The 23266-nt window shown below is 42.0% G+C and overlaps 2 protein-coding genes and 1 long non-coding RNA gene across 15 annotated transcripts in view; 1 reads left to right on the top strand and 2 right to left on the bottom strand.

Annotated features, from left to right (window-relative positions):
• Positions 1–3359, bottom strand: part of RRM2B (ribonucleotide reductase regulatory TP53 inducible subunit M2B) — a 36936-nt gene extending 33577 nt beyond the window's left edge. The window contains exons 1-2 of one of the 5 annotated variants that reach the window (XM_035276942.3): positions 3154–3359; positions 2730–2838 (exon numbers count right to left, since the gene is read on the bottom strand). In XM_035276942.3, the coding sequence (XP_035132833.1) occupies positions 2730–2777 (48 nt within the window). In that variant the 5' untranslated portion in view covers positions 2778–2838; positions 3154–3359. Of the gene's footprint in view, positions 1–2433; positions 2953–3153 lie in introns of those variants that run through there. The other 4 variants (XM_035276938.3, XM_035276940.3, XM_008983392.5 and 1 more) reach the window with 4 other exon arrangements.
• A 227-nt stretch (positions 3360–3586) lies between these two features.
• Positions 3587–22886, top strand: LOC103788677 (uncharacterized). Of its 2 annotated transcripts, none has more exons than XR_004735281.3 (3): positions 3587–3913; positions 14344–14493; positions 22591–22886. It is a non-coding gene; the product is annotated as an uncharacterized LOC103788677 (long non-coding RNA). The 2 variants fall into 2 exon arrangements; XR_614659.5 differs by having other exon boundaries at positions 20049–22886.
• UBR5 (ubiquitin protein ligase E3 component n-recognin 5) overlaps positions 14802–23266 on the bottom strand; it is a 160562-nt gene continuing 152097 nt past the window's right edge. For all 8 annotated transcript variants that reach the window (XM_054246352.2, XM_054246353.2, XM_054246354.2 and 5 more), the window contains exons 57-59: positions 21291–21435; positions 19724–19809; positions 14802–17054 (exon numbers count right to left, since the gene is read on the bottom strand). In XM_054246352.2, coding sequence (XP_054102327.1) covers positions 16842–17054; positions 19724–19809; positions 21291–21435 — 444 coding nt within the window. In that variant the 3' untranslated portion in view covers positions 14802–16841. The remainder of the gene's footprint in view (positions 17055–19723; positions 19810–21290; positions 21436–23266) is intronic.

Here is a 23266-nt window from a genome sequence, read left to right as displayed (position 1 = left end):
ATTTTCATTCTTCCATTCTCACAAAATCTGAGAAAACAAAGGGGATGACGGCCCAGATGCAAGAACTTGGTTTTAAATTCAGCTCCTCTACGGAATCCTGGGCATGCCATTTAATGTTTTTTGGCCTAAACTTTATCTTGAAAATAGACTACGAATTAGATTAGCAATAGTTAACTGAGAAACTGACAAAAATTATGGTGTCTTTTCTCAGAAGATTCACATCTGCACTTATAAAATCTACACACCACTTCAGGAGATTTATAAAGCCACTTCTAGCCTATCCATGGACACTTTAAGACAGTAGGGTTTTGTTTTTTTTAATATGTATACCAAGATCATCTGAAGTACTTGTTAAAAATGCAGATCTCAAGAGATTTCGATTCACTATGTTAGGGGTGTGGGTCCAGCAATTTACATTTTTTACAAAATATTCCAAGTGACTCTGATGCAGGCCTCCTATTATGCACTCTGGCATCTAGAAAAACAAAGTGCTTAAGGCATCCTAGCATCTCAAGTTAAAAACTTTTGGATCAGCTGCTCACTAAAATTCATTCTGAATCTAAAATTCTGTCTGTCTGGGTCTGTATCACTGAGATAAGAGTAATAAGTAACACTTAACTTCTAGGTGTTAAGGCTGAATCACTGCTGGTGCCATTAGCACAAACAGCAGTCTCAATTTTCCCCTTTGAGTGGGCAAGTGGATAATAAATGCATTTATTTCCAAACAGGAAGAAAAAGCTTGAGGGATATTTACAGTTTAGTTACTAAATGCTTACAAAAATCAAGTCAAATAAAATAAGATCCCAAACCTGGAATCTACAACTTTCTAAAGAAATGTAGGGCCAAGCATGACTCTCTTGGGGAGGAAACGTTTGTTTCCTCCACATCTTCACAATATTAAATCAAAGATACCACACGCAGAAACCGGTTTCGGTAGTATAAAAAGCACTTCCCTTGTCCACAAACGCCTTAGAAGTATTTCCAAAATGACAGAATTTGAAAATTATACAGCAACAGTTTAAAGTACCATGCAACCGTACAGTCTAACAAATCCTGGTTTATTTCCTTTAGGTACCTTTATCAGCGTAAGATCCGTGGAGAGGGCGAACAACTTGGGCTTACTAAGCACCTACGACTTTCGGGGCACTTTGCATAAAGCATGTTATTTAATCCTCTGTGAAGTATCACTTCCACTATGTAAAGGAAGAAAGTGACACCTAAAGATTCAGTTAGTTAAGGAGCCGGGCCTAAGCAAAACTGGCCTCCTACCCCGATTTTTTCACTGGGAGGAGGGAGGTCATGAGGATTCCGTGTCCCCTTCTGCTCGTCACCTTCACCCCAACCACCTGTGTCAGTGTCCACACGCGCTCTCCAACTCCTTGTCACCGTCTCAAAACCTGTGTCAGTGTCCACACGCGCTCTCCAACTCCTTGTCACCGTCTCAAAACCTGTGTCAATGTCCACACGCGCTCTCCAACTCCTTGTCACCGTCTCAAAACCTGTGTCAGTGTCCACACGTGCTCTCCAACTCCTTGTCACCATCTCAAAACCTGTGTCAGTGTCTACACGCGCTCTCCAACTCCTTGTCACCATCTCAAAACCTGTGTCAATGTCTACACGCGCTCTCCAACTCCTTGTCACCATCTCAAAACCTGTGTCAATGTCCACACGCGCTCTCCAACTCCTTGTCACCGTCTCAAAACCTGTGTCAGTGTCCACACGCGCTCTCCAACTCCTTGTCACCGTCTCAAAACCTGTGTCAATGTCCACACGCGCTCTCCAACTCCTTGTCACCGTCTCAAAACCTGTCAATGTCCACACGCGCTCTCCAACTCCTTGTCACCGTCTCAAAACCTGTGTCAGTGTCCACACGCGCTCTCCAACTCCTTGTCACCGTCTCAAAACCTGTGTCAATGTCCACACGCGCTCTCCAACTCCTTGTCACCGTCTCAAAACCTGTCAATGTCCACACGCGCTCTCCAACTCCTTGTCACCGTCTCAAAACCTGTGTCAGTGTCCACACGCGCTCTCCAACTCCTTGTCACCGTCTCAAAACCTGTGTCAATGTCCACACGCGCTCTCCAACTCCTTGTCACCGTCTCAAAACCTGTGTCAATGTCCACACGCGCTCTCCAACTCCTTGTCACCGTCTCAAAACCTGTGTCAATGTCCACACGCGCTCTCCAACTCCTTGTCACCGTCTCAAAACCTGTGTCAATGTCCACACGCGCTCTCCAACTCCTTGTCACCGTCTCAAAACCTGTGTCAATGTCCACACGCGCTCTCCAACTCCTTGTCACCATCAGACTGTGTGCGTGTCTGCAGCACGGCCGCCGGTCGTCTTTCCTTGCCTCAGTTTCCCTGGCCAGGGCTCCAAGTCAGGGAAGGAGGGTGGGAGAGCGTGAAGCGGATAAACGCAGGGGCAAGCCTCACCCCGGCCGGAGGCCTCCGAGCGTCGCCCTTGGCTGGCTCTGGGGCAGAGCAGCGGAGCGGGACGCAAACCCGAAGTGGGCTCCCTCCTCCGCCCTCCGCGGGCACAGCCTCCCCGGCGCTCGCAACGACGAAGCCAAGCTGCGGCGAGGGCTGGCGGAGAGGCCTGTTCTGACCGCGGCGAATAACACGACCCACAGCGGTCTGCAACTTGCAATCTAACGGGCGGGCGTGACTGCGGGGCGGGGGATGAAGCGACAACGACATTTGGCGGGGGATGAAGCGACAACGACGTTTACCTCATCCTGATCCAGCCTGGCCGCTTCTGGTCTTTCCGGGTCGCCCATTGCGCAGACTCCGCCGAAGCTACAGGCGCTGAGGGAACTGAGCTCCGCAGGCCACCTCCACCTACGACAGGACCCAAGTGGCCCGCTTGTCCGCTGGCTCCGCCCAGCCCCCAGCTCTAGGGACCCGGTCAGCCCCGCCCCGGCCCTGCTTTCTCGCCTGCCCATTGAGGGACTCTCCCTGCGCCAACCCGGCCCCGCCTCCCCCGCCTCGGGACTCCGCCTACCTCAGTCAGCCCCGCCTCCCCGTCTGTGGCCAAAGGGATTCTCCCCGCCTCGGCCGGCCCCGCCTTCCCTGCCTTGGGGCTCCGCCTACCTCTGCCAGCCCCGCCTCCCCGCCAGTGGCCTAAGGGATCCTCTCCGCCTCGGCTGGCCCTACCTCCCCGCCTGCGACCTAAGGGATTCTCCCGGCTTTGGACGGCCCCGGCTCCCTCGCCTCGGAGCTCCGCCTACCTCAGCCAGCCCTGCCTCCCCTCCTGTGGCCAAAGGGACTCTCCCCGCCTCGGCGGCCCCGCTTCCCCCGCCTCGAAGTTCCGCCCACCTCGGCCAGTCCCGTCTCCCCTGCCTCGGGCTCCGCCTACCTCTGCCCGCCCCGCTTACCCCGCCTGCGGCCTGAGGAAATCTCACTGCCTCGGCCGGTGCCGCCTTACTGTACTGCACTGCCCAATCAGTCGTCCGCTTTTCCACTGAGGGCCGCCCACTGCTCTGGACGGCCCCGCCTACTCCAGCTAGCCCCACTTCCACCTCATCGGCCCCGCCTCCCGCTTACCCACTGAGGGATTCCTCAGGCGCCTCCAGGCCCCGCCTCCTCCGCTCGTCCTCTCGAAGCGCCCACCCCTGAGGCGCTCGACCTGGGGCCAGCTCGGCATCGCCTTCCCGCCGGCGCTGTGAGGGAGTAGGCCCGCGGCCCACCCCGCCTCGGCCTCCCCGGGCTCAAGCCCCTTGGTGCGGGAGGTGTCCTGCAGGCCGGCTGGGAATTCCCAGCTCGCCCTCGTGGTGCCTCAAGAACACTGTACTTTGCGTTAGCCCGGCCTGTCCTGAGAGACTGCGGGAGGCGAAGGGAACGCGCTGTGGCTGCGGGAAGCGCCGGGACGGGGCAGTCAGGCCGGAGGGCGCTTCGCGAGGGAAAGGGCTGCGTGGTGCGTGCGTAAGCAACAGAAAAGGGCAAGCGGTGGGGAGTGAAGTGTATGCGTGCGTGAGTGCGGGCGAGGCGGGGGGCACGTTACTAACGTCAGGAACATATTTTGAAACCTCTGTGCAGTTGTTTCAACAAACTAGGTTTTAGTGATACTGGTTGATCCTGATCTTCCTGCGGGCCCCGCACTGCGGAAGGTGAGGGAATTCGCCTTGTGGGAATCAACTAATTGAATCCCCGGGTACATCCAGCGGCTGTCCTCGCAGCGCGGGTGAGGAACCGAGGCAGGCCGTTCAGGTTACCCCGCCCCGAAGTCGTAGCCCCCAGGGTCTCCGGCCATGACCGTCCTCTGCGTCACGTCCTGGCAGCCGACAGTGACACTGCTGGTGGCAATACTTGGATTCAGTTAGTAATGCCCTTCCCGCAGGGGCACTAGCTACAGAAAACTACCGCAGAAAGAAAGAGAAAATAGGATGGCCGGGCGCGGTGGCTCACGCCTGTAATCCCAGCACTTTGGGAGGCCGAGGCGGGTGGATCACGAGGTCGAGAGATCGAGACCATCCTGGTCAACATGGTGAAACCCAGTCTCTACCAAAAATACAAAAAATTAGCTGGGCACGGTGGCGTGTGCCTGTAATCCCAACACTTTGGGAGGCCGAGGCGGGTGGATCACGAGGTCGGCAGATCGAGACCAACCTGGTCAACATGGTGAAACCCCGTCTCTACTTAAAAAAATTACAAAAAATTAGCTGGGCACAATGGCGCGTGCCTGTAATCCCAGCTACTCAGGAGGCTGAGGCAGGAGAATTGCCTGAACCCAGGAGGCGGAGGTTGTGCTGAGCCGAGATCGCGCCATTGCACTCCAGCCTGGGTAACAAGAGCGAAACTCCAACTCAAAAAAAGAGCCGGGCGCAGTGGCTCGTAATCCCAGCACTTTGGGAGGCCGAGGTGGGTGGATCACGAGGTCGAGAGATCGAGACCATCCTGGTCAACATGGTGAAACCCCGTCTCTACTAAAAATACAAAAAATTAGCTGGGCACGGTGGCGCGTGCCTGTAATCCCAGCTACTCAGGAGGCTGAGGCAGGAGAATTGCCTGAACCCAGGAGGCGGAGGTTGCCGTGAGCCGAGATTGCGCCACTGCACACCAGCCTGGGTAACAGGAGCAAAACTCTGTCTCAAAAAAAAAAAAAAAAGTAAAGTGGAAGAGATTTGTTGAAGTAGCTTGAAGCTGAGAGATTGACTGGACCTTGTTATGACCCAAACAGCGGGCACCTGTTTTGTGGCTGGCTGAAGGATGGTAAATGGGATCAAGGTCTCACTTTAAGCGTTGAAGATGCTGAAAGCTCTTTCTCAAACCTGCCAATAGAGTGGGGGCAGAGAGTCTTTGCTTTAAGAAAGACTCTCTAGGGGTCAAATGCTGAGTGAATTTTTTTTCATCTGTGAACTTTAATAGCCACATAAATTCTGCGAGGCCATTGAGTCTCGATTTACTATAGGCCACGTGGCAAATCATTCATTTAAAGTCATCAAACAATAATTGTGTTTCGGGCATCATGTTCCCTCACTTATTAGCTATGCTACCTTGGGCTGCTTCTCTGAGGCTCAGCTTTCTCATCTACAGGATAAGAACAATAATCCCTTCCTCATAAGGTCGTGCGAATTTGATAATACATTACTTGTGAAACACTTATTGGGGTGAGAAGTCACCTTGAGGCGATGGTAGCTTCCAAGCACATTACGAGGCAGGCCATCCTAGAGGGTCATGGAACTCAGATGGCTGAGTTCAAGAGGCTCAGATCAAATTGAGATGTCTAGAGTCACAGTTTACTAAATCAATTTATTTTCATTTTAAATACGTTTATTTAAACAAGACATTAGACTTGAAAACTAGGATTTTTTTAAGAATAATGTATCAAGGCTGAAAGATTGCCTTACATGTAACAGCTATGTACAAAAGAGTTACAAAATTGCCCTTGGGTAGAATAAAGTTGCAGACTCCTTTTTTAGTCAAGAGGTCCTGTCCTTGGAACACATGGTATCTTTAGCCTCCAGCTCCAACTTTACAGGTGTGTATATCTCATTGATTGGCTGCCCATTAAATCTAGAAGCTCATCAGCCTCATTGCCAAACCCTGTTCACAATAAGCTTTTGTTAATTTACTAAGTGGCATATGTCTTTTTTTCTTTGAGACGGAGTCTCATTCTGTTGCTCAGGCTGGAGTGCAGTGGCTGGATTTTGGCTCACTGTAGCCTCTGCCTCCCAGGTTCAAGTGATTCTCCTGCCTCAGCCTCCCGAGTAGCTAGGATTACAGGCGCCTGCCACTACACCTGGCTAATTTTTGTATTTTTTAGTAGAGACGGGGTTTCACCATGTTGACCAGGCTGATCTCAAACTCCTGACCTCAGGTGATCCGCCCACCTTGGCCTCCCAAAGTACTGGGATTACAGGTGTGAGCCACTGCACCCAGCTGGAATATGCCTTTTAATCTTAAACTGCACCACAGACTCATCCTCCCCTGCATCCTTCAAATTAATACGATAGTTGTTCTCAATCTTGTCTCCTTCCTTTGTCTTTCTGTCAACCAGAGTCTTCTTAGCTGCTTCTATTTGAGAGTAACCATTTGAACCTTAATGTTACTGTTCATGTAATGTTTGATGCATCAACCTTCCCCGCCAGTGGTGTAGTTACGAGGACCACAGTGAGGATAAGCAAGGGTGCTCAGCAGATAGAAGGTGTAGTCAGCACACACTTTTCTTTTGGAGAACTGCGGGAACCTGACCCCAGCTATAACTTGCCATAAATTAACTGGTGAGCAGCTATGGATATTATCTGTGTTTCTTGGACAGAGCACATGTGGGGCCAGAATGGATCTCACCAGTGAGTGGCTGATTTAGGGATAACATAGTTGTCAGTCTGGTGGTAACATGATCATTACCTGATGAATATTTAAGATTTACTTGGGGCCGGGTGTGGTGGCTCATGCCTGTAATACCAGCTTTTTGAGAGACCAAGGCTAGCAGATCACCTGAGGTCAGGAGTTCAAGACTACCCTGACCAACATGGAGAAACCCTGTCTCTACTAAAAATACAAAATTAGCCGAGTGTGGTGGTGCAGTAGCCTGTAATCCCATCTACTCGGGAGCTGAGGCAGGAGAATTGCTTGAACCCAGGAGGCAGCGGTTGTGGTGAGCCAAGGTTGCGCCATTGCACTCCAGCCTGGGCAACAAGAGCAAAACTCTGTCTCAAAAAAAAAAAAAAAGATTTACTTGGTCCTTCAGACCTTTTCATCTAAAAATGAAACTCTCATGTGTTCCATTATTTTTGTGTATGTTCAATACATATATGTTCCATTCATCCTTTTTTTATTATACTTTAAGTTCCGGGGTGCATGTGCAGAACGTGCAGGTTTGTTACATAGTTATACAGGTGCCGTGGTGATTTGCTGCATCCATCACCCCATCATCTACATTAGGTGTTTCTCCTAATGCTATCCCCCTCCGGCCCTCCACGCTCCAACAGGCCGTGGTGTGTGATGTTCCCCTCTCTGTGTCTGTGTTCTCATTGTTCAACTCTCACTTAAGAGTGAGAACATGTGGTGTTTGGTTTTCTGTTCTTGTGTCAGTTTGCTGAGAATGATGCTTTCCAGCTTTATCCATGACCCTGCAAAGAATGTGACCTCATCCTTTTTTATGTCTGCAAATTATTTCATGGTGTATATGTGACACATTTTCTTTATCCAGTCTATCATCGATGGGCATTTGGGTTGTTTCCACATCTTTGCTATTGTAAACAGTGCCTCAGTGAACATACATGTGCATGTGTCTTTATAATAGAATGATGTATAATCCTTTGGGTATATACCCAGTAATGAGATTGCTGGGTCAAATCGAATTTCTATTTCTAGGTCCTTGAGGAATCGCCACACTGTCTTCCACAATGGTTGAACTAATTTACATTCCCAACAGTGTAAAAGTGTTCCTATTTCTTCACATCCTCTCCAGCATCTGTTGTCTCTTGATTTTAATGATCACCACTTTAACTGGTGGGGGATGGTATCTCTTTATGATTTTGATTTGCATTTCTCTAATGACCAGTGATGATGTTTTTTTTCATATATTTGTTGGCTGCATAAATGTCTCCTTATGAGAAGTGTCTATTCATATCCCTAGCCCAATTTTTGATGGGGTTATTTTTTTCTTGTAAATTTGTTTAAGTTATTTGTAGATTCTGGATATTAGCCCTTTGTCAGATGCATAGATTGTAAAAATTCTCTCCCATTCTGTAGGTTTCCTGTTCACTCTAATGATAGTTTCTTTTGCTGTGCAGAAGCTCTTTAGTTTAATTAAATCCCATTTGTCTAGCCAACAGCTGACATCAACCTCCAGATGTGTGAATGAATGAGCCTTCAGAGGAATCCACCTCCTAGCTGTCATACCTTCCAATTGAAACCCCCAGACATTATGGAGCAGGAAAAACACCATCCTGTGTTCTGTCCAAATTCCTAACCCACAGAATCCATGAGCATAACAAATGGTTGTTTTAAGCCACCAATTTTGGGATAATTTGTTGTGCAGCCATAGTAACTGGTCCAACATCCATTCGACTTAGATTTGTGTGGTGATCACCTAAGAAGACAAGCTAGTCTTTTCTATAGAAAATATGTAATTTCAAGCTACTGCTGTCTTATATGTATGTCATTCACTGAAAAAAAATCCTAATTTCTCAAACTCGATGTCTCAACCCCCTCCTCTTTTTTTTTTTTGAGACAGAATTTCAACTCGGTCACCCAGGCTGGAGTGCAGTGGCATCATCTCAGCTCACTGCAGTCTCTGCCTCCGGGGTTCAAGGGGTTCTCCTGCCTCAGCTTCCTCTCCTAAGTAGCTGAAACTACAGGCATGCTCCACCTTGTACAGCTAATTTTTGTATTTTTGTAGAGGTGGTGTTTTACCATGTTGGCCAGGCTGGTCTCAAATTCCTGACCTCAAGGATTTGCCTGCCTTGGCCTCCCAAAGTGTTGAAATTATAAGTGTGAGCCACCATGGCTTTTAAATAAAAAAACTTTCACAGCCACTATATTGTTACTTAAGTATGTACAAACCTAAGACCAGTAATAAACTCTCTTATTCTTGGAGCTTTACACATTTAAAAGTAGATTTATAAATTAAATACAAACAAGAGTATAAAAATGGTAAAATTCCAATTTACAACCAAAAGCAATGGATGATGATGATGTTTTGCTGAAACTATATTGCATCAGTGTGAATTTTACAGTCACCATGAATGAAGCATGTTCTTTTGCATTTTAGCCATGGAATAGATATTTTTTTTCTACAACTCTTTTTATCAGTTGCCTTTCATAAGGAACAAATGCGTCATTTACATATTCTACTCTAAGTTTTTTTCTATTGCATAAGTGCCATCATAAATGGTCAACCAGGTAATTCAAGATGCTGCATGTATATAAAGAATCAAAATAAGATGCTTGTGGAAAGTTGGTAGATCCTGAACCATAGTTTGAAAACCGCTAAACAGGTCTGTATTTAATGAGTCATTCATTTATAATTCAGGAAGGACTCCAGTGTGAAGGAAAGTGAAAATGTTGGAGGTAGATTAGTTTAGAGCTAATTGGAATAGGCCAAGTGCAGGATAAAGCAAGCTTGAAGTAAGGCAGTGGTAGTGGAAAATGCAAGAAGAATGCATGCATGTGAGTTAAGTAAATGTACTCAAGATCAGTGGTTGGATATGGAGCATAGGGTAGAGGGAGGAGTCTAGGATGACAAGTTTCTAATCCAGAGACTAGGCAGTTAGCAGCACCTTTTGCCAATGAAGTCTTACTTAGTAGGAAAACAATGAGTTGTTTTGGGCCAAGATCATGATTCTCATGAGATCCAACTGGGGGTTTTTAATAATGTGGTTCAGAAGTGATTGGCTTGGCCATAGATCTGTTCCAGCTCTGACAACCTGAAAGCCATACTTAGCAACCCTTCAAATGAATAATAAGTAAAGCAGTTTTTGCAAAAGAATCAGTAAGCAATACAGATTTTTAAAAAATATTTCAAGAGGGGCCGGGCACAGTGGCTCACGCCTATAATCCCAGCAGTTTGGGAGGCCGAGGTGGGTGGATCACGAGGTCAAGAGATTGAGACCATCCTGGTCAACAAGGAGAAACCCTGTCTCTACTAAAAATACAAAAATTAGCTGGGCATAGTGGTGCACGCCTGTAGTCCCAGCTACTCGGGAGGCTGAGGCAGGAGAATTGCTTGAACCCAGGAGGCAGAGGTTGCGGTGAGCCAAGATCGTGCCATTGCACTCCAGTCTGGGTAACAACGGAGAAACTCCGTCTCAAAAAAAAAAAAAAATTTCAAGTGCAGTACAAAGAACATTTCCCACTTAACTATTTCAGAATAAGTTGCTAATATGTATAGGCTAAATGCAGAAGAAAAGAAGGGAGACAACTTTCTTTTACCCATTGTAAGTGTGAGCACCGAAGGACAGTAGTTTTGGGTCATTGAGTTGGATGATAAGACAACATTTCAAAGGTGCAGAGTTCCAGGTGACATAAAATCAACAGGTTACAACAATATGTTCCTAAATTGTACTGAAGTTGGTCATTTGATCCTTTCAATAAATTTAACATTCAACTGGGCACTGGAGAGGAAAATGTAATTGAGACACAGTTTTTACACTTAAGGAACTTACGGAGGAGAAGGGGAAATGAAGCGGATACACTGTTCAGAGGGAGTACAAAGAAAGAGTAAAACAGTTTTGTCAAGGTGGAGGGCAGGTCAAGGAGAGCACCTCAAAGGGGTGAATAAACCGGATTCTGAATTATTAATAGGAACTAACCATTCCAAGAGGGGCCATAGAGAGTGGGCAGTAAGGTCAGAGGGAGCAGTATTTATACAGGCTTTAAGGTGACAGAGGTCAAAACCCACTAAGGGACTGTAAGTCTTTCAGTATAACAAGGTAGCAGGTAAAGATAAGGCGGTAAAGCAGGATTCCAATCATGAAGGGCCTTGTTGAGTTTGAACTTAATCTTACATGGCCATCCGTGGAAAGTCAGGGTTATTTTAAAAAGATGAGTAAAATGGTTAATATGCATTTTAGAAATTGTTGTGCCCCTACATATTAAAAAGAGCAAAACAAACAAACTAGTTTGTAAGCTGTTGATATAATCTAGGTAAAAGGTGGTGATAAAGTTAGGTCATGACAGTGGATGTGGAGAGAAGTAAATGAATTCAAGAGCTCAGTATTTAACTATAGGGCTTGGTGGTGAATAAGAATGTAGGGGTAAAGAGGAAATTGAATGATTCCATGTTTCTAACATGGTAACTAGATAACTTACTGATTGATAAATGAGTTTTGATGAGGCACTGTTGTACACACTGGGCTTAAGAGAAGTGAACAAGGATAGAGTTTCTGATAGCCTCTGTTATTGTGGAGGGTCACTGGAGAAGTCAGATGATGAGCACGTAAACTAGTTTCGGATAGTAGTACATGGATGGACCAAGGGTGGTGAGAGTTGGAATATCTGTGAAGCATTCAGGGTAAAGTCATAGCAGTAGGAGGGCAGGCAGGGGTCCTCTTGTTACTGCAATCAACTTCTCTTGGTTTAGGGCATTAGCAGTAGGAGAAAGTACAGAATGACGAAAAACTGCACAAAAACCTTAGTTCTTTTTCACTTTCTTAGATCACTTAAACACTTTAGTTGCTGTACCTTAATATTGGCAACTTTCTGCCTCCCTTAAACAGGTGTCCCAAGATCTGCTTTAAGTTTAATTTTAAAAATAAGAGAATATGTTGCAGTACTTCCAAGAAGTTCATGTGATCAAGAAAACCTACATTACTTCTCATCCAAGTCAAGGACCATAGCTTTTCTATATAGTGCTCCACTACCTCATTTATTATAGGTAATATAGTGGTTCCAAATATTTGGCATCTTTTAGAAATAAATTCTTGCATTCAAAAAATATGAGTGAGGGCCAGGCACAGTGGCTCACACCTGTAATCCCAGCACTTTGGGAGGCCGAGGCAGATCACAAGGTCACCTGTCTCTACTAAAAACACAGAAATTAGCTGGACATGGTGGCAGGCACCTGTAGTCCCAGCTACTCGGGAGGCTGAGGCAGGAGAATTGAACCCAGAGGTGGAGGTTGCAGTGAGCCAAGATTGCACCACTGCACTCCAGCCTGGACGACAGCGAAACTCCATGTCTGTCTGGGCGGGGGGGAAAAAGTGCTTTGTTCAAGGCCCTGTATTTCAGGTTATGGAATTTAACATCTTAAAACTTTTTCAACATCAGACATATCTTTTTAAATGCATGCTTCTCCACTTTATTCCAGAGTATATAGAACAGTTTTTAGTGGATAGCTATCCTGACGTCAAGTAAACGTTAGCCTCGAGTACTGTTGTTTTGAATTGGGTAAGGATGCTGGCATGTCATGTAGCAGGCACACTGCAGTATTCAGACTTCTAGGCCTGGTGCTAACCAATGTTTCTATATTAAATGGCTTATGTTGTGCTTTTTGAATGTTTTCTAGCTTCCTTAGTCTTAATTTTACTACTCTGGTCTGTGTTAAAGCGGAAACCTAATGATCAAAACTCCAGGAATCCAACTCTCTCCTTTTAATCACTGTACTTGGACTTGAGTGCCTATATTTTGAGGGTATTATGATTATTTCATTTTTGCTCACTCCTCCGTACCCCAACCCTTTTAATAGTTGAGGATCACTATAACTGTTTTTATGTGGGCAGAATTTTTAAGAAAACACAAATTTAGGTATTTGTTCCATAAAGCTACTAAAAAGTAAATGTATTGAAAGTGATCATCACATAAGCCTTCCATTTCTATAGGTAGTAACAATGCCTGTGATTTCATTAGACAAAACTGAACATGTAAAAACGTAGTTGGCTACCTGGGAGGCTGATGCACTTCGTTTACAGATAACTTTCTTAAGGCCAACTCAAAACACATCTAACCAGAACCATGCCATAAGCTTGTCAGAGAATGACAATGCATTTAAACATCATAAATAGCCAAATTTCATCTTCCCCATTGAAGACAGCATTTCAGGTACAAATACATGGCCTGGTAGTGTTTTTCCTGGAGATCCACTTGTATCAAAGTCAGCCTGTAGCAGTGCAAACTGCTGATATAAAGTTTAGCTGCCAGAAATAACATCTGAAAAAGATTCAGGAAATTGAGTTATTTTGCTTTACCCATGAAACACACGTCTGCTCTTTTGGAGCAAGCAGCTCTTTATACCTTATGAGAAAACTTAGAAAGTTAAGCTTTTCATTTTAAGTACCATGGTTGATTTCAGACAAGTCTTCAGAGTTCAAACTGTTACCCTTGGGGAAAATTATGCAGGACAAAAACGTTTTTTTTTTTTTTTAATAATTAGCAAAAATATGTGAATTATTGCCTTTTCATAATGAAGCCAGGACTTTCATTGGAATATCTGATTATTCTATGACCAGCTCACTTATAATCATACCTTCCAGAGAATAGTATAGCACTACGTGTAGTATATACAGGCACCAGAATGCCTGGGGGTGTAAATCACTTGAGCACTAACTAGATGTGTAACTTTGGGCAAGTTGTTTGACCTATGACTCTGTTGCTCTTGGATCATTAATAGTCTCTTTCTCATGGGGTCAAGTGAGATAATACATGTGGAACACTCAACAAAATGTGGCCAGGCACGTTGGCTCACGCTTGTAATCCCAGCACTTTGGGAGGCCGAGGCGGGTGGATCATGAGGTCAGGAGATTGAGACCATCCTGGTTATCCTGGGCTAACACAGTGAAACCCTGTCTCTACTAAAAACACAAAAAATTAGCCAGGCGTGGTGGCATGCACCTGTAGTTCCAGCTACTCCAGAGGCTGAGGCAGAACTGCTTGAACCCAGAAGGCAGAGGTTGCAGTGAGCCAAGATCGGGCCACTGTACTCCCCAGCCTGGGCGACAGAGTGAGACTCTTTCTCAAAAAAAAAAAAAAAAAAAAAAAGTATGGCACATAGTAAGTACTATAATAATAGTAATTTAGAGAAACTCTCATTTTCATGGTCGTGTTTTTTGAATTTTAAGAAGATGATATTTTCCTTAACCCAGGATACCTTGAGGTAAATTTAAAAGCCACATTTTAAATACATTTCTATTGTTTTTCATACAGTTATCACTTGTGGTTATCAAATGGTTTCAAATCTATGTTCATGCCTACTTACAGAGATTGATGTAAAAAGTAAAAATATTTTCATTCACTGTTGAAGGCACTTCCAACCAGCCCATTATCAGGAGGAAGAATCCAATCTAGGACTAGTTTATCAATAGATGTACTTTTTCATAGGTTGTAAGTAGGAAAGATTTGGCTCTCAGGAGCTTTCAACAGGGCATTTGTATTTGTAAATAAAAAGGAATGTTCTTTGGGCAGTGCTTCAGAATCACCTGGGATGATCTGAATAAAGATTTGTGGCCTCTACCAAAAACTGAAGCAGAAAGGGAGCAAGAAGATGAGGAATGCTTAAGAAACTGCATTAACAAACTCTACAACATACAGAAGCATGGGAACTACTGCCTCAAGGTAAGTGTCTCAACTTGAGTTTAAACACAGGAATTGATGACTACCTTTAACATATAAAAATATTATCTTTATGGGAGGGATGTTGTTTGAGGGCAGCTACTAAATAGTCAAATCATTCTTTTAAAATACCCTCCCAAGTCTGCCCCAGTTATCCATTACACTGTATAGTCTTGTATTCAGATGATTTAGGGGAAAAAAATGGTAGCAGCAAACTCTGAAAATACTCAGTAAAGTTCATTCTTGGTCTTCTCTTCCTAAATTTGTATTCAATTGTTAGGTTTAAACACTAAACAAGACCAAAAGAGAACTTTATTTTACATGTCTTTATTTTACATTTAGAACCGTTTTATGATTTACTTAAAAAAAAAAATCTTTTAATATTACTAGAAGTTTTTTTAAACCAAAATCTTGATTTAGGAAGACTTAAGACATTGTGCATTATTTTAAATATTTTCATTATTTCAGTAACTATTAAAAATAAATTCACAATTAGGGTTTCAAATGTCCTAATCATATCTAGTTTGTTCTCATTTAATATTTTATCAATCCCATTATGTGCATACAAAGGTTAAGGTGATAAATTGTTTATCTTTCAAACACATTGATGCTATCAGCTCTTAATCTAATTACTATTTCACTTATTCAGAAATAGCATTTAGACATAAAAACCAATGTCTCGCTTTGTAAAATAACCTTTGGCTAATTTATACACATCTAATATAGCGTGTTATATAAGTTTTAAGTAATACAATGAGTCACTACTTTCACTAAGTTTTAAATATTTTTAGTGTTAACAGGGCTGAGAATATCATGTGGTTTAGTCTTCTGAAGAAAGCTATATAATAAAATCATAGTGCCTTTGAACATGAAGACTATCCTCAAGGCAGGAAGTCCTACAAAGGAACTGAAAAGTAGGAGAGATTCCAGAGAATTGCTGTCCTCATTTTTAACATATAAAGTGACTGTTTTAAGTCACTTCATTGAAGACTTAGTAAAGAAAACAGTGTTGTTATGCCACTGAATAAAGCTACTTAAACCAGTTAATTTTGGGATATTAATCCTAGACTACATAATTAATGGGTCATCAAAAAAAGAACCTGTCAGTTATTAAGTAAGTAAGTTAACTTCCTATGCCAAGTAGGGGTCACACTTCACTTCCCCCATTTGTAAAAAGAAAAGGTGGCCAGGCCAGTGCCATTCAGGATTCTCTGCTAACTGTAAAATGTGGACTGATTTTCTTCTTTTTCTTATAGTCCAGGTGTATATAAACTTCCAGTTCTTTAAATCAAAAATTTTTATGCATATAACCATGTCAGTGTATTGCCCTTAGTTTAAAAATGTACAACTACATAAATAAAAACTGTTTCTTCAATATTACTTGACATTTCTTCTGTAATTTATTTATTTAAAAAAGTAAATGTAACAAGATACTTAAAAAAGGCTAGATACAAAAGTAGTTAAGCTGCTCACGAACATTTAAAATTTTCCAAAATGTATCTTCAATAATCATGATCTTATAAAACATTTTACAGTTATCAGAAAGTGCCCAGGCTGAGTTTACATAACTGAAATACCTTAGTACAAATGTCTAGTTAGAACTGAAGTGCAGTAACCCCTTGACTGACTGCTCATTGAAAAAGGGATACAAAGAAAAGGTTGATTGTGATAAAGTATTGTGCATTGGCCCCATCATATGTACAAAAAAAGTGCCCTCACTCAAATGAGCAAATTACATGCAAAATATTAGTGATATCATTTAATATCCTAGAGCTCAATGCAGTCAAAATAAACCGCAATAAAAGTGGTTTTTATAGGTAAAAGTGATTTCATCTCTTAAGATCTGAATGTCGAGAACTTTTTTACAAGTTCCATATACATGATACACAATTGCAGCCAACCACAAATTAAACACCATAAAAAAAGTTAAAATGAAAACACAGAACATACTTAATTTTTTATTTTGAAATTCCCTATTTCCTCTATACAAGAACCTTTGCTGAAACACTTTCCACAAAGGCAGCAGTGAATTTTCAGAACATTTACATTTTTTTTCCCCTCAGCAAAAAGATAAATCACAGTGTAAATTATGTTGTTCTGCTGTCATCTTTGGCTGGGGTTAGACCCAGAAGTTGTTGACTAGCAAGCCAATATAGCCAAATGTTGCTAGTGCTCCTCAGGCCTTTAAGCTATAAACTCAGCAAGGAATGTTTGCATTTTATCTCTTTAAGGTACCATGGGGAGGAGGGGGGTTATGACAGCATTAACTTCCATAAACTTTTATAGACAAATGGAAAAAAATCTACAAAATTAGCTAGTAATATTACACAGCAATACACACTTTTTATACTCTACACAAAACCAAAATTCTTGGTCTTAATGGCGAGTAACAATTTCTGTTTGAGAATCTGTTTAGAGGAGTAAAGTGGGACATAAAGCCGAGAAATGCAAGTATTTGCTGTAGGAAGATGTTGGTCATCTGGTGGTCTTATTGTGATTGAGGGCATAGGCTGAAATCCTTCTTCACTGGCTGGCAATGATGGGCTTGATGTCCAAAAGTAAACCTAAACAGGAATTTAACAAGTTAATATTTAACTTTTAACTCTGACAGTATATACAGAGCCCTATTATTATGTTAAAACCTAAAAGGAGATACTATTTTAAACTGAGTTATAAATGGAAAGGGATCATTCATACCTCAACACAGGGTTTTTTTTTTTTACTTTCGCCCCCCAAGGGAGTAAGTCTAGAGTTAAGAAAGTCATTTTTCCTCCACTACTATCTCAGAGCCTCAGGATTTTCACCTGTAACATGAGGCTGTGGGACTAAACGGTTTCTAAGAGCCTTTCTGGAAGCTGAATTCCATAAATTGTCTATTAGGGCAAAAAAGGCACAAGGCTGCCCAACCAAAAAAAAATTCACACAGGTTATCTTAAGTTATTTTACATTAAGGAGCAAATAATAAATCAAGCAAGTATTTACTGCTATGTTGTGATACAGAATCATTTTCTAATAGTTATTATTGGGGAACATTATTGCATCAGAATTCATGAAATAAGCAATATAAACACTAAGTTTTATCTATAATAAAACTTGGTGCAATACAGTTTAAATGATGCTCAGTAAATGTTATTAATAACTTATATTCTTTAACTTAAATATAACCAAGGATATGTTTCTCTGAAGTATTTCGCTCAACATGTAACATTCCTCGTCAATTCATCCATTCATTCATTCATACATACATATGAATCATTCCTCAGTGTCTGTATCTTTTTAAATCTAATCCCTTTATAATGCACAACTTAACACTGAAGTATATCCAATTTCCTAGAATAACTAGGAAACCTTGTATGGGAAAGCTCATCTAGAATTCTATATAAAGGGACAGAAAAAGAAAAGTATCAGGATCTATAAAATCTGAAAAGAAACACAAAAGTGGTACTCTAGAGATGAAGCTGATGCAAACCACTCATTTCATAGATAAGAAACAAGCTTAATGTAAAGTGTTTCTCCAAGGATGAATGTGGTTAATCAGATAGATAACCTCAATGCTGGATCGCCAAGAAGAAGGAAGAAGATAAATACTCTTACTAGTGAATTATAACACTCCAGAAGGGAAATAGACTTTGCAGGACTAGTTAATTCATGGGAGAGCTGTTTCAAAAACCCCATACTTAAGTCCTCTAGATGGAAAAGGATGAAACCAACAATATGTGAAGAATGATTTCCCGAAAGAGAAGGGTAAGGGGGAGCAAGATACCATGATATACTGCTTATACCCTAAACATAGATTTTCAAAAAGAGTTTAAGACTCACAAATTAAATGTGTTGGCAAGAAATTTTGAAGTCTTTATAGAAGGAGATTTTCTTTTTTCTAAGATTGAGTCACTAGCAAATTTTTCTTTCAGTAGAAGGCAGAAACTGCCATGAGATTTAAGTTGGCTGACTGGAATGAGGAAATACGGGTTTAAAAACAGCAGAAAATTAAAACTAGGGAATAGAATGAAACAGATAACTTCTAAGTTATACCGGATAGCCAATCATTTCTATTTCTGTTTTTGGTGGTTCTTACACACTCGATATGGGCCTTGTCTTAAGGAAACAGGGTGCCCTGAATCTAAAGACTAAAGGTGGTAGAGCTTAAGCTATTAAGATGATCCTGAAACCGACAGGGACGGGGTATGGTATTGGTACTAGTGGGAACTTCAATAGCCACAAGACTGGGGAAGTAAAATACTGACCAATTATATCAATCCCACCCGGGGAACAACCTAAGTCAAAATTACCAGGATGGCTAAAAGCTGAGAAATGAACTAGGTGGCAGCTAGAACGGCTGAACAAACCTATCTCGCCATAGCAGAGAAGTATTAGAAGGCTCTCTCACAGCCATGTAAAGATTCAGGAGTGCTAAAAGCATGAGTGCCCCTCCACCCCCAAAATAAGCTGCTCCCTAAATGAAGGTAACTGGGAATTTGCAAGTTTTGTTCTTTCCTGCAGAAGTAACCATTTCCCCATATTCAAATAAAATGAAGGATGTATCTAGAAATCTGATCACTTTTTTCCATGAGTGGTCTAGTTTAGAACGAAGACTGGTTAGACAGGGAAATGTTCCAGGAACTATGAAGAGTAAGAGTATAGAAAGGATCCTCCAGGGTTTTCTTGATAAGGAATGTCCTTCAAATTTCTACAAGTCTGCAGCATAATGCCTTTCAAGATTAATGGGCAGGATGATTTGGTTATGGTTTTACTTGAGGGTGGATATAAGTTCCACTGACTTGGTAGACTTTCCACTAAGATCAAAGCTACTGTTACCTGTAATTCTAAGCTGGGACTCTTTACTAACAACATTTTGAAAGACTTCCCACATATCACAAGCTACTCTCCTCTTAGTATGCAGACAACAATCAGGATTAGTTGAAAGGATTAAGGATGTATGCAGGGAGAAACATATGTAAGCAATACAATAAGGAAGGATAAAAGGCCATGTTGCAACAATAAACTGGTATCTTCTGGGGCTAGATAGCGTATTAACAGCTAAATGTACTTCACTCTGCTTAGAGCTTTAGTAAATACTTCAGATATTGTTAAAGAGTAGAAAAATAAGAACTTCCTTACTTGTGACCTTCTAAAATTGCTCTACCCAAAATTAAAATGACCAACCATAACAAAAGGCCATCATACATGGTATTTTTAAGTTTTATATTTCCTTCTACAAATCTCATGAACTTACAAGATCTTGTCGTTCTGTCATGCTCATCTTCTCTACTATTGACCAGAACCAACGCTTGAACTGCAGAAGTTTCTCAGCATTTTCTCCTAAGAATGAAAAATGTAAATAAAATATACTATATCAGTTATCTATAAAATATTATTAATCTTATAGGATACAAGATTAAAACTGGGGGAGGGGTCTAATTCTTAATACAGGGAATTAACAGCATTTGCATAATGTAAAACCTCTATAGTTCATTAGTCAATCCTGACCAAAACAAGACAAACCACCAGCCTCAAAATTGATATTCACAAGACTTTTATCTGTATGTCATTACTCTTAGGACCTCAAGAAATGAAGATTCTCCTTCATTCACTGGGTGGGGAATGCAGAGGGGGAAGACCAGAGATTCTGCATATCTAAAATGCTTTCAGGTGATGCCCATGCTGCTGATCTGAGGATCACACTTGGAGTGGCAAGACCTTAGGCAGTTTCTTTGGATACTTCGTTTTCCTTCCTAAATTTTTGGTTTGTACATGAGACAAATTCTTACTAGTATTAAAAACTGTATTACAATGTAGGACAAAAACTATTACAATATATAATTTGGCTAAAGTTGCTTGCAAAATAGGAAAAATAAAGGAAAAAAACAGTACCTTTGTGTACATAATAATCTTGGACTATAGGTATAATGCTTTCAGAGAACTTCTTGGAGCTTCTAATGTATAGTCACAGCTAAAAAGCCTATTCCTAGACCATGGGACTTTCAAAAGAAAGAACTGCAGCCAAACACTGGAGATAAAGGTTTTTCTTCCAAGAGAATTATCATCACCACTCCTTATTCCTCCTAGATTCTCCATGTGTTTGTGTGCTACTGTGTTTTTAGAAGTATGATTTAGGTCCAGCTCTATAAAGCAATCATCATACAAATTCTTTCATTAGGGAGCTTAAGCAACATGAATCAGAAAAGCCGGGAGTTGTCATATGTATTCCTTTTTCTTTTGTGAGACGGAGTCTCACTCTGTCACCAGGCTGAAGTGCAGTGACGTGATCTCGGCTCACTGCAACCTCTGCCTGCTAGGTTCAGGTGATTCTCCTGCCTCAGCCTTCTGCGTAGCTGGCACTACAGGCATGCACCATCATGCCTAGCTAATTTTTATATTTTTAGTAGAGATGGGGTTTCACCATGTTGGCCAGGATGGTCTCAATCTCCTGACCCTGTGATCCGCCCGCCTCGGCCTCCCAAAGTGCTGGGATTACAGGTGTGAGCCACCACGCCCGGCCAGGGATTCCTTTTGCTTAATCAGTATATACAAATCCTTTTTTACACAGTTGCTCACCACGAAAAATTTTTGTTTGAAACCTAGAAAGATTAAGCAGTAAAGAGTTAATAACCTAATACTAAGCCATCAAAATACTATTTAGTTCAAACTTCTTTTAAAACAATGTAAAAAAAAAATTTAATGCTTAAATAATACAGCAAATTCCCAAGCCCTATAAATAGGTCTAAGAAGCAGAAACTCAGAAAATGCTGACTGACCTATCTAAATAGTTCATTCTTCAAACATTTTTTAAAATGTCCTACCTGATTCATCATTGAAGGAGGTAAAACTGATCAGCATTTGCACATTGACTTCACCGCAGCCATTTACCAAAAGCCTAAAATCTTCTGCCGTTAAATCTTCTAATGAATTTTTTGGAAGCACATCTAGTAGACCTTTCCTCATTGCCTAGAGAATTTCAGAATCAATACTTCATTTTCCATGTAACATTTATATTAAAGCACAATAACTAATTTTAGCAGCCTTCTCTAAGGATGTTAGTTCCTATTTTAAACCAGAGAGCAAACAAAATTCAGTCTTGTATTTTTTATTTAAGATTCAAAAGAGAGACAGGAAGTAGGGAGGAAAGGCACAATGAATAAGCTATAGGTTCAAAAGTGAAGTAGAATTATGTACCAGTGGCTAACAAAATTTTTAAATTATGTTAATAATAGGCTAGTCATTAAGAATAGCTTCAGTCTGTCAAAACTGCTATCCTGTCAGCATCTTAGGAAAGATAGAGTGACAACAATAAATCTCCCAGACACAAACCCAAAAGCTAGAGGCTTACTGAGAAATTACCATGTGCCAGGAATTGTTCTGAGAACCTTACCTAATTCAATTTAATCTTATCCTCATTTTGCAAAGGAGGGACCCAATGCACAGAAAACTTAATGTGGTAACATCGTACAGCTATGGGGTGGTAGAGCCATGATCTGAGCTTGGACAGTATGACTCCAAAGACTGCAAAATTATTGTAGCACAGGATCAAACACTCGCCACCACCAGTCATAATCTACATAAACATCTCACCAGCCGGGCGTGGTGGCTCACGCATGTAATCCCAGCACTTTGGGAGCCCGAGGCGGACAGATCACGAGGTTAACAGACTATCCTGACCAACATGGTGAGGATAGAAGATTATTTTTGTCTCTACTAAAAATACAGAAATTGGCTGGGTGTGGAGGCGTGCTCCTGTAGCCCCAGCTACTCAGGAGGCTGACGCAGGAGAACTAAACCCAGGAGGTGGAGGTTGCAGTGAGCCAAGATCGTGCCACTGCACTCCAGCCTGGTGACAGAGCAAGACTCCATCTCAAGAAAAACAAAAAAACATTTTACTCTGGATGGGGAACAAATTAACATAGTAGGATTGATGTTACTCTTTAGATGGGCCTGACTTTAGGGTTGGGGTTGGCATTGGCTAGCGTCTGAGAACTTGCTTTTTGGAATATTCCAATATTACTAACTGACAGGGCTGGCTGGAGCTACGAACCGTGCTGTATCAGACTACCTAGACTATTTGTGCCAACAATACAGTTCAAGATGAGTATGTGCTTTCTTCAGGGATTCTGGAATTTCAGTAATCATGGCTGGCTGTGCAGTCAGAAAATGCCCATGGAACTAGCCTCCAATGAAAACAGCTCTGACTCCAAAGTGGGCTTCCCTAAGCACAAATAACATATACATGACGACAGATCTCACTGGTGGAAGAAATGCATTCGATGAAATAGCTCATGCCCCTCCTTGAGAGAGAACTTTGAAAGCCTGCACCTGGATTCCTCTGCTGCCTAAAATGTTTTTTCCCTGCTGATCTTGCTGTGGGTCCTTTTGCTACAATAAACAATAACTATTAAGTACAACTGCTTCTGAGTCCTGTGAGTTCTTTCAGCAGGTTACCCATAGTAGCTTTGGTTAAAAAAAAAAAAAGAAAAGAAAAAACCAAAGGTATTTGTGCTAACAAAATGATTGTTTTAGGGTCCTACCACTAACACAGAAGGACAAAGGATCATCTGACCAGAATCTAAGAGATGGAAACATTTTAGTACAAAAAGGCAAAGCCTTTGTACCTCTCAGTCTGTCTCACTAACTGCCACTAAAACAGTAGGACCCTAAAACAGTCATTTTGGTACCACAAGCCCCTTTTCCACACTTTTGTTTGCCAAAACTACTTTCTCATGAGGACATGGTTTTTCCAAGTAGTATTATCAAAAAGTACTTGGTTTGGATTCTTAAATTTAGG

The sequence above is a fragment of the Callithrix jacchus genome, chromosome 16 (assembly GCF_049354715.1).
Source record: "Callithrix jacchus isolate 240 chromosome 16, calJac240_pri, whole genome shotgun sequence".
Classification (NCBI taxonomy): domain Eukaryota; kingdom Metazoa; phylum Chordata; class Mammalia; order Primates; family Cebidae; genus Callithrix; species Callithrix jacchus.
This window is presented reverse-complemented; position numbering and strand designations above follow the sequence as displayed.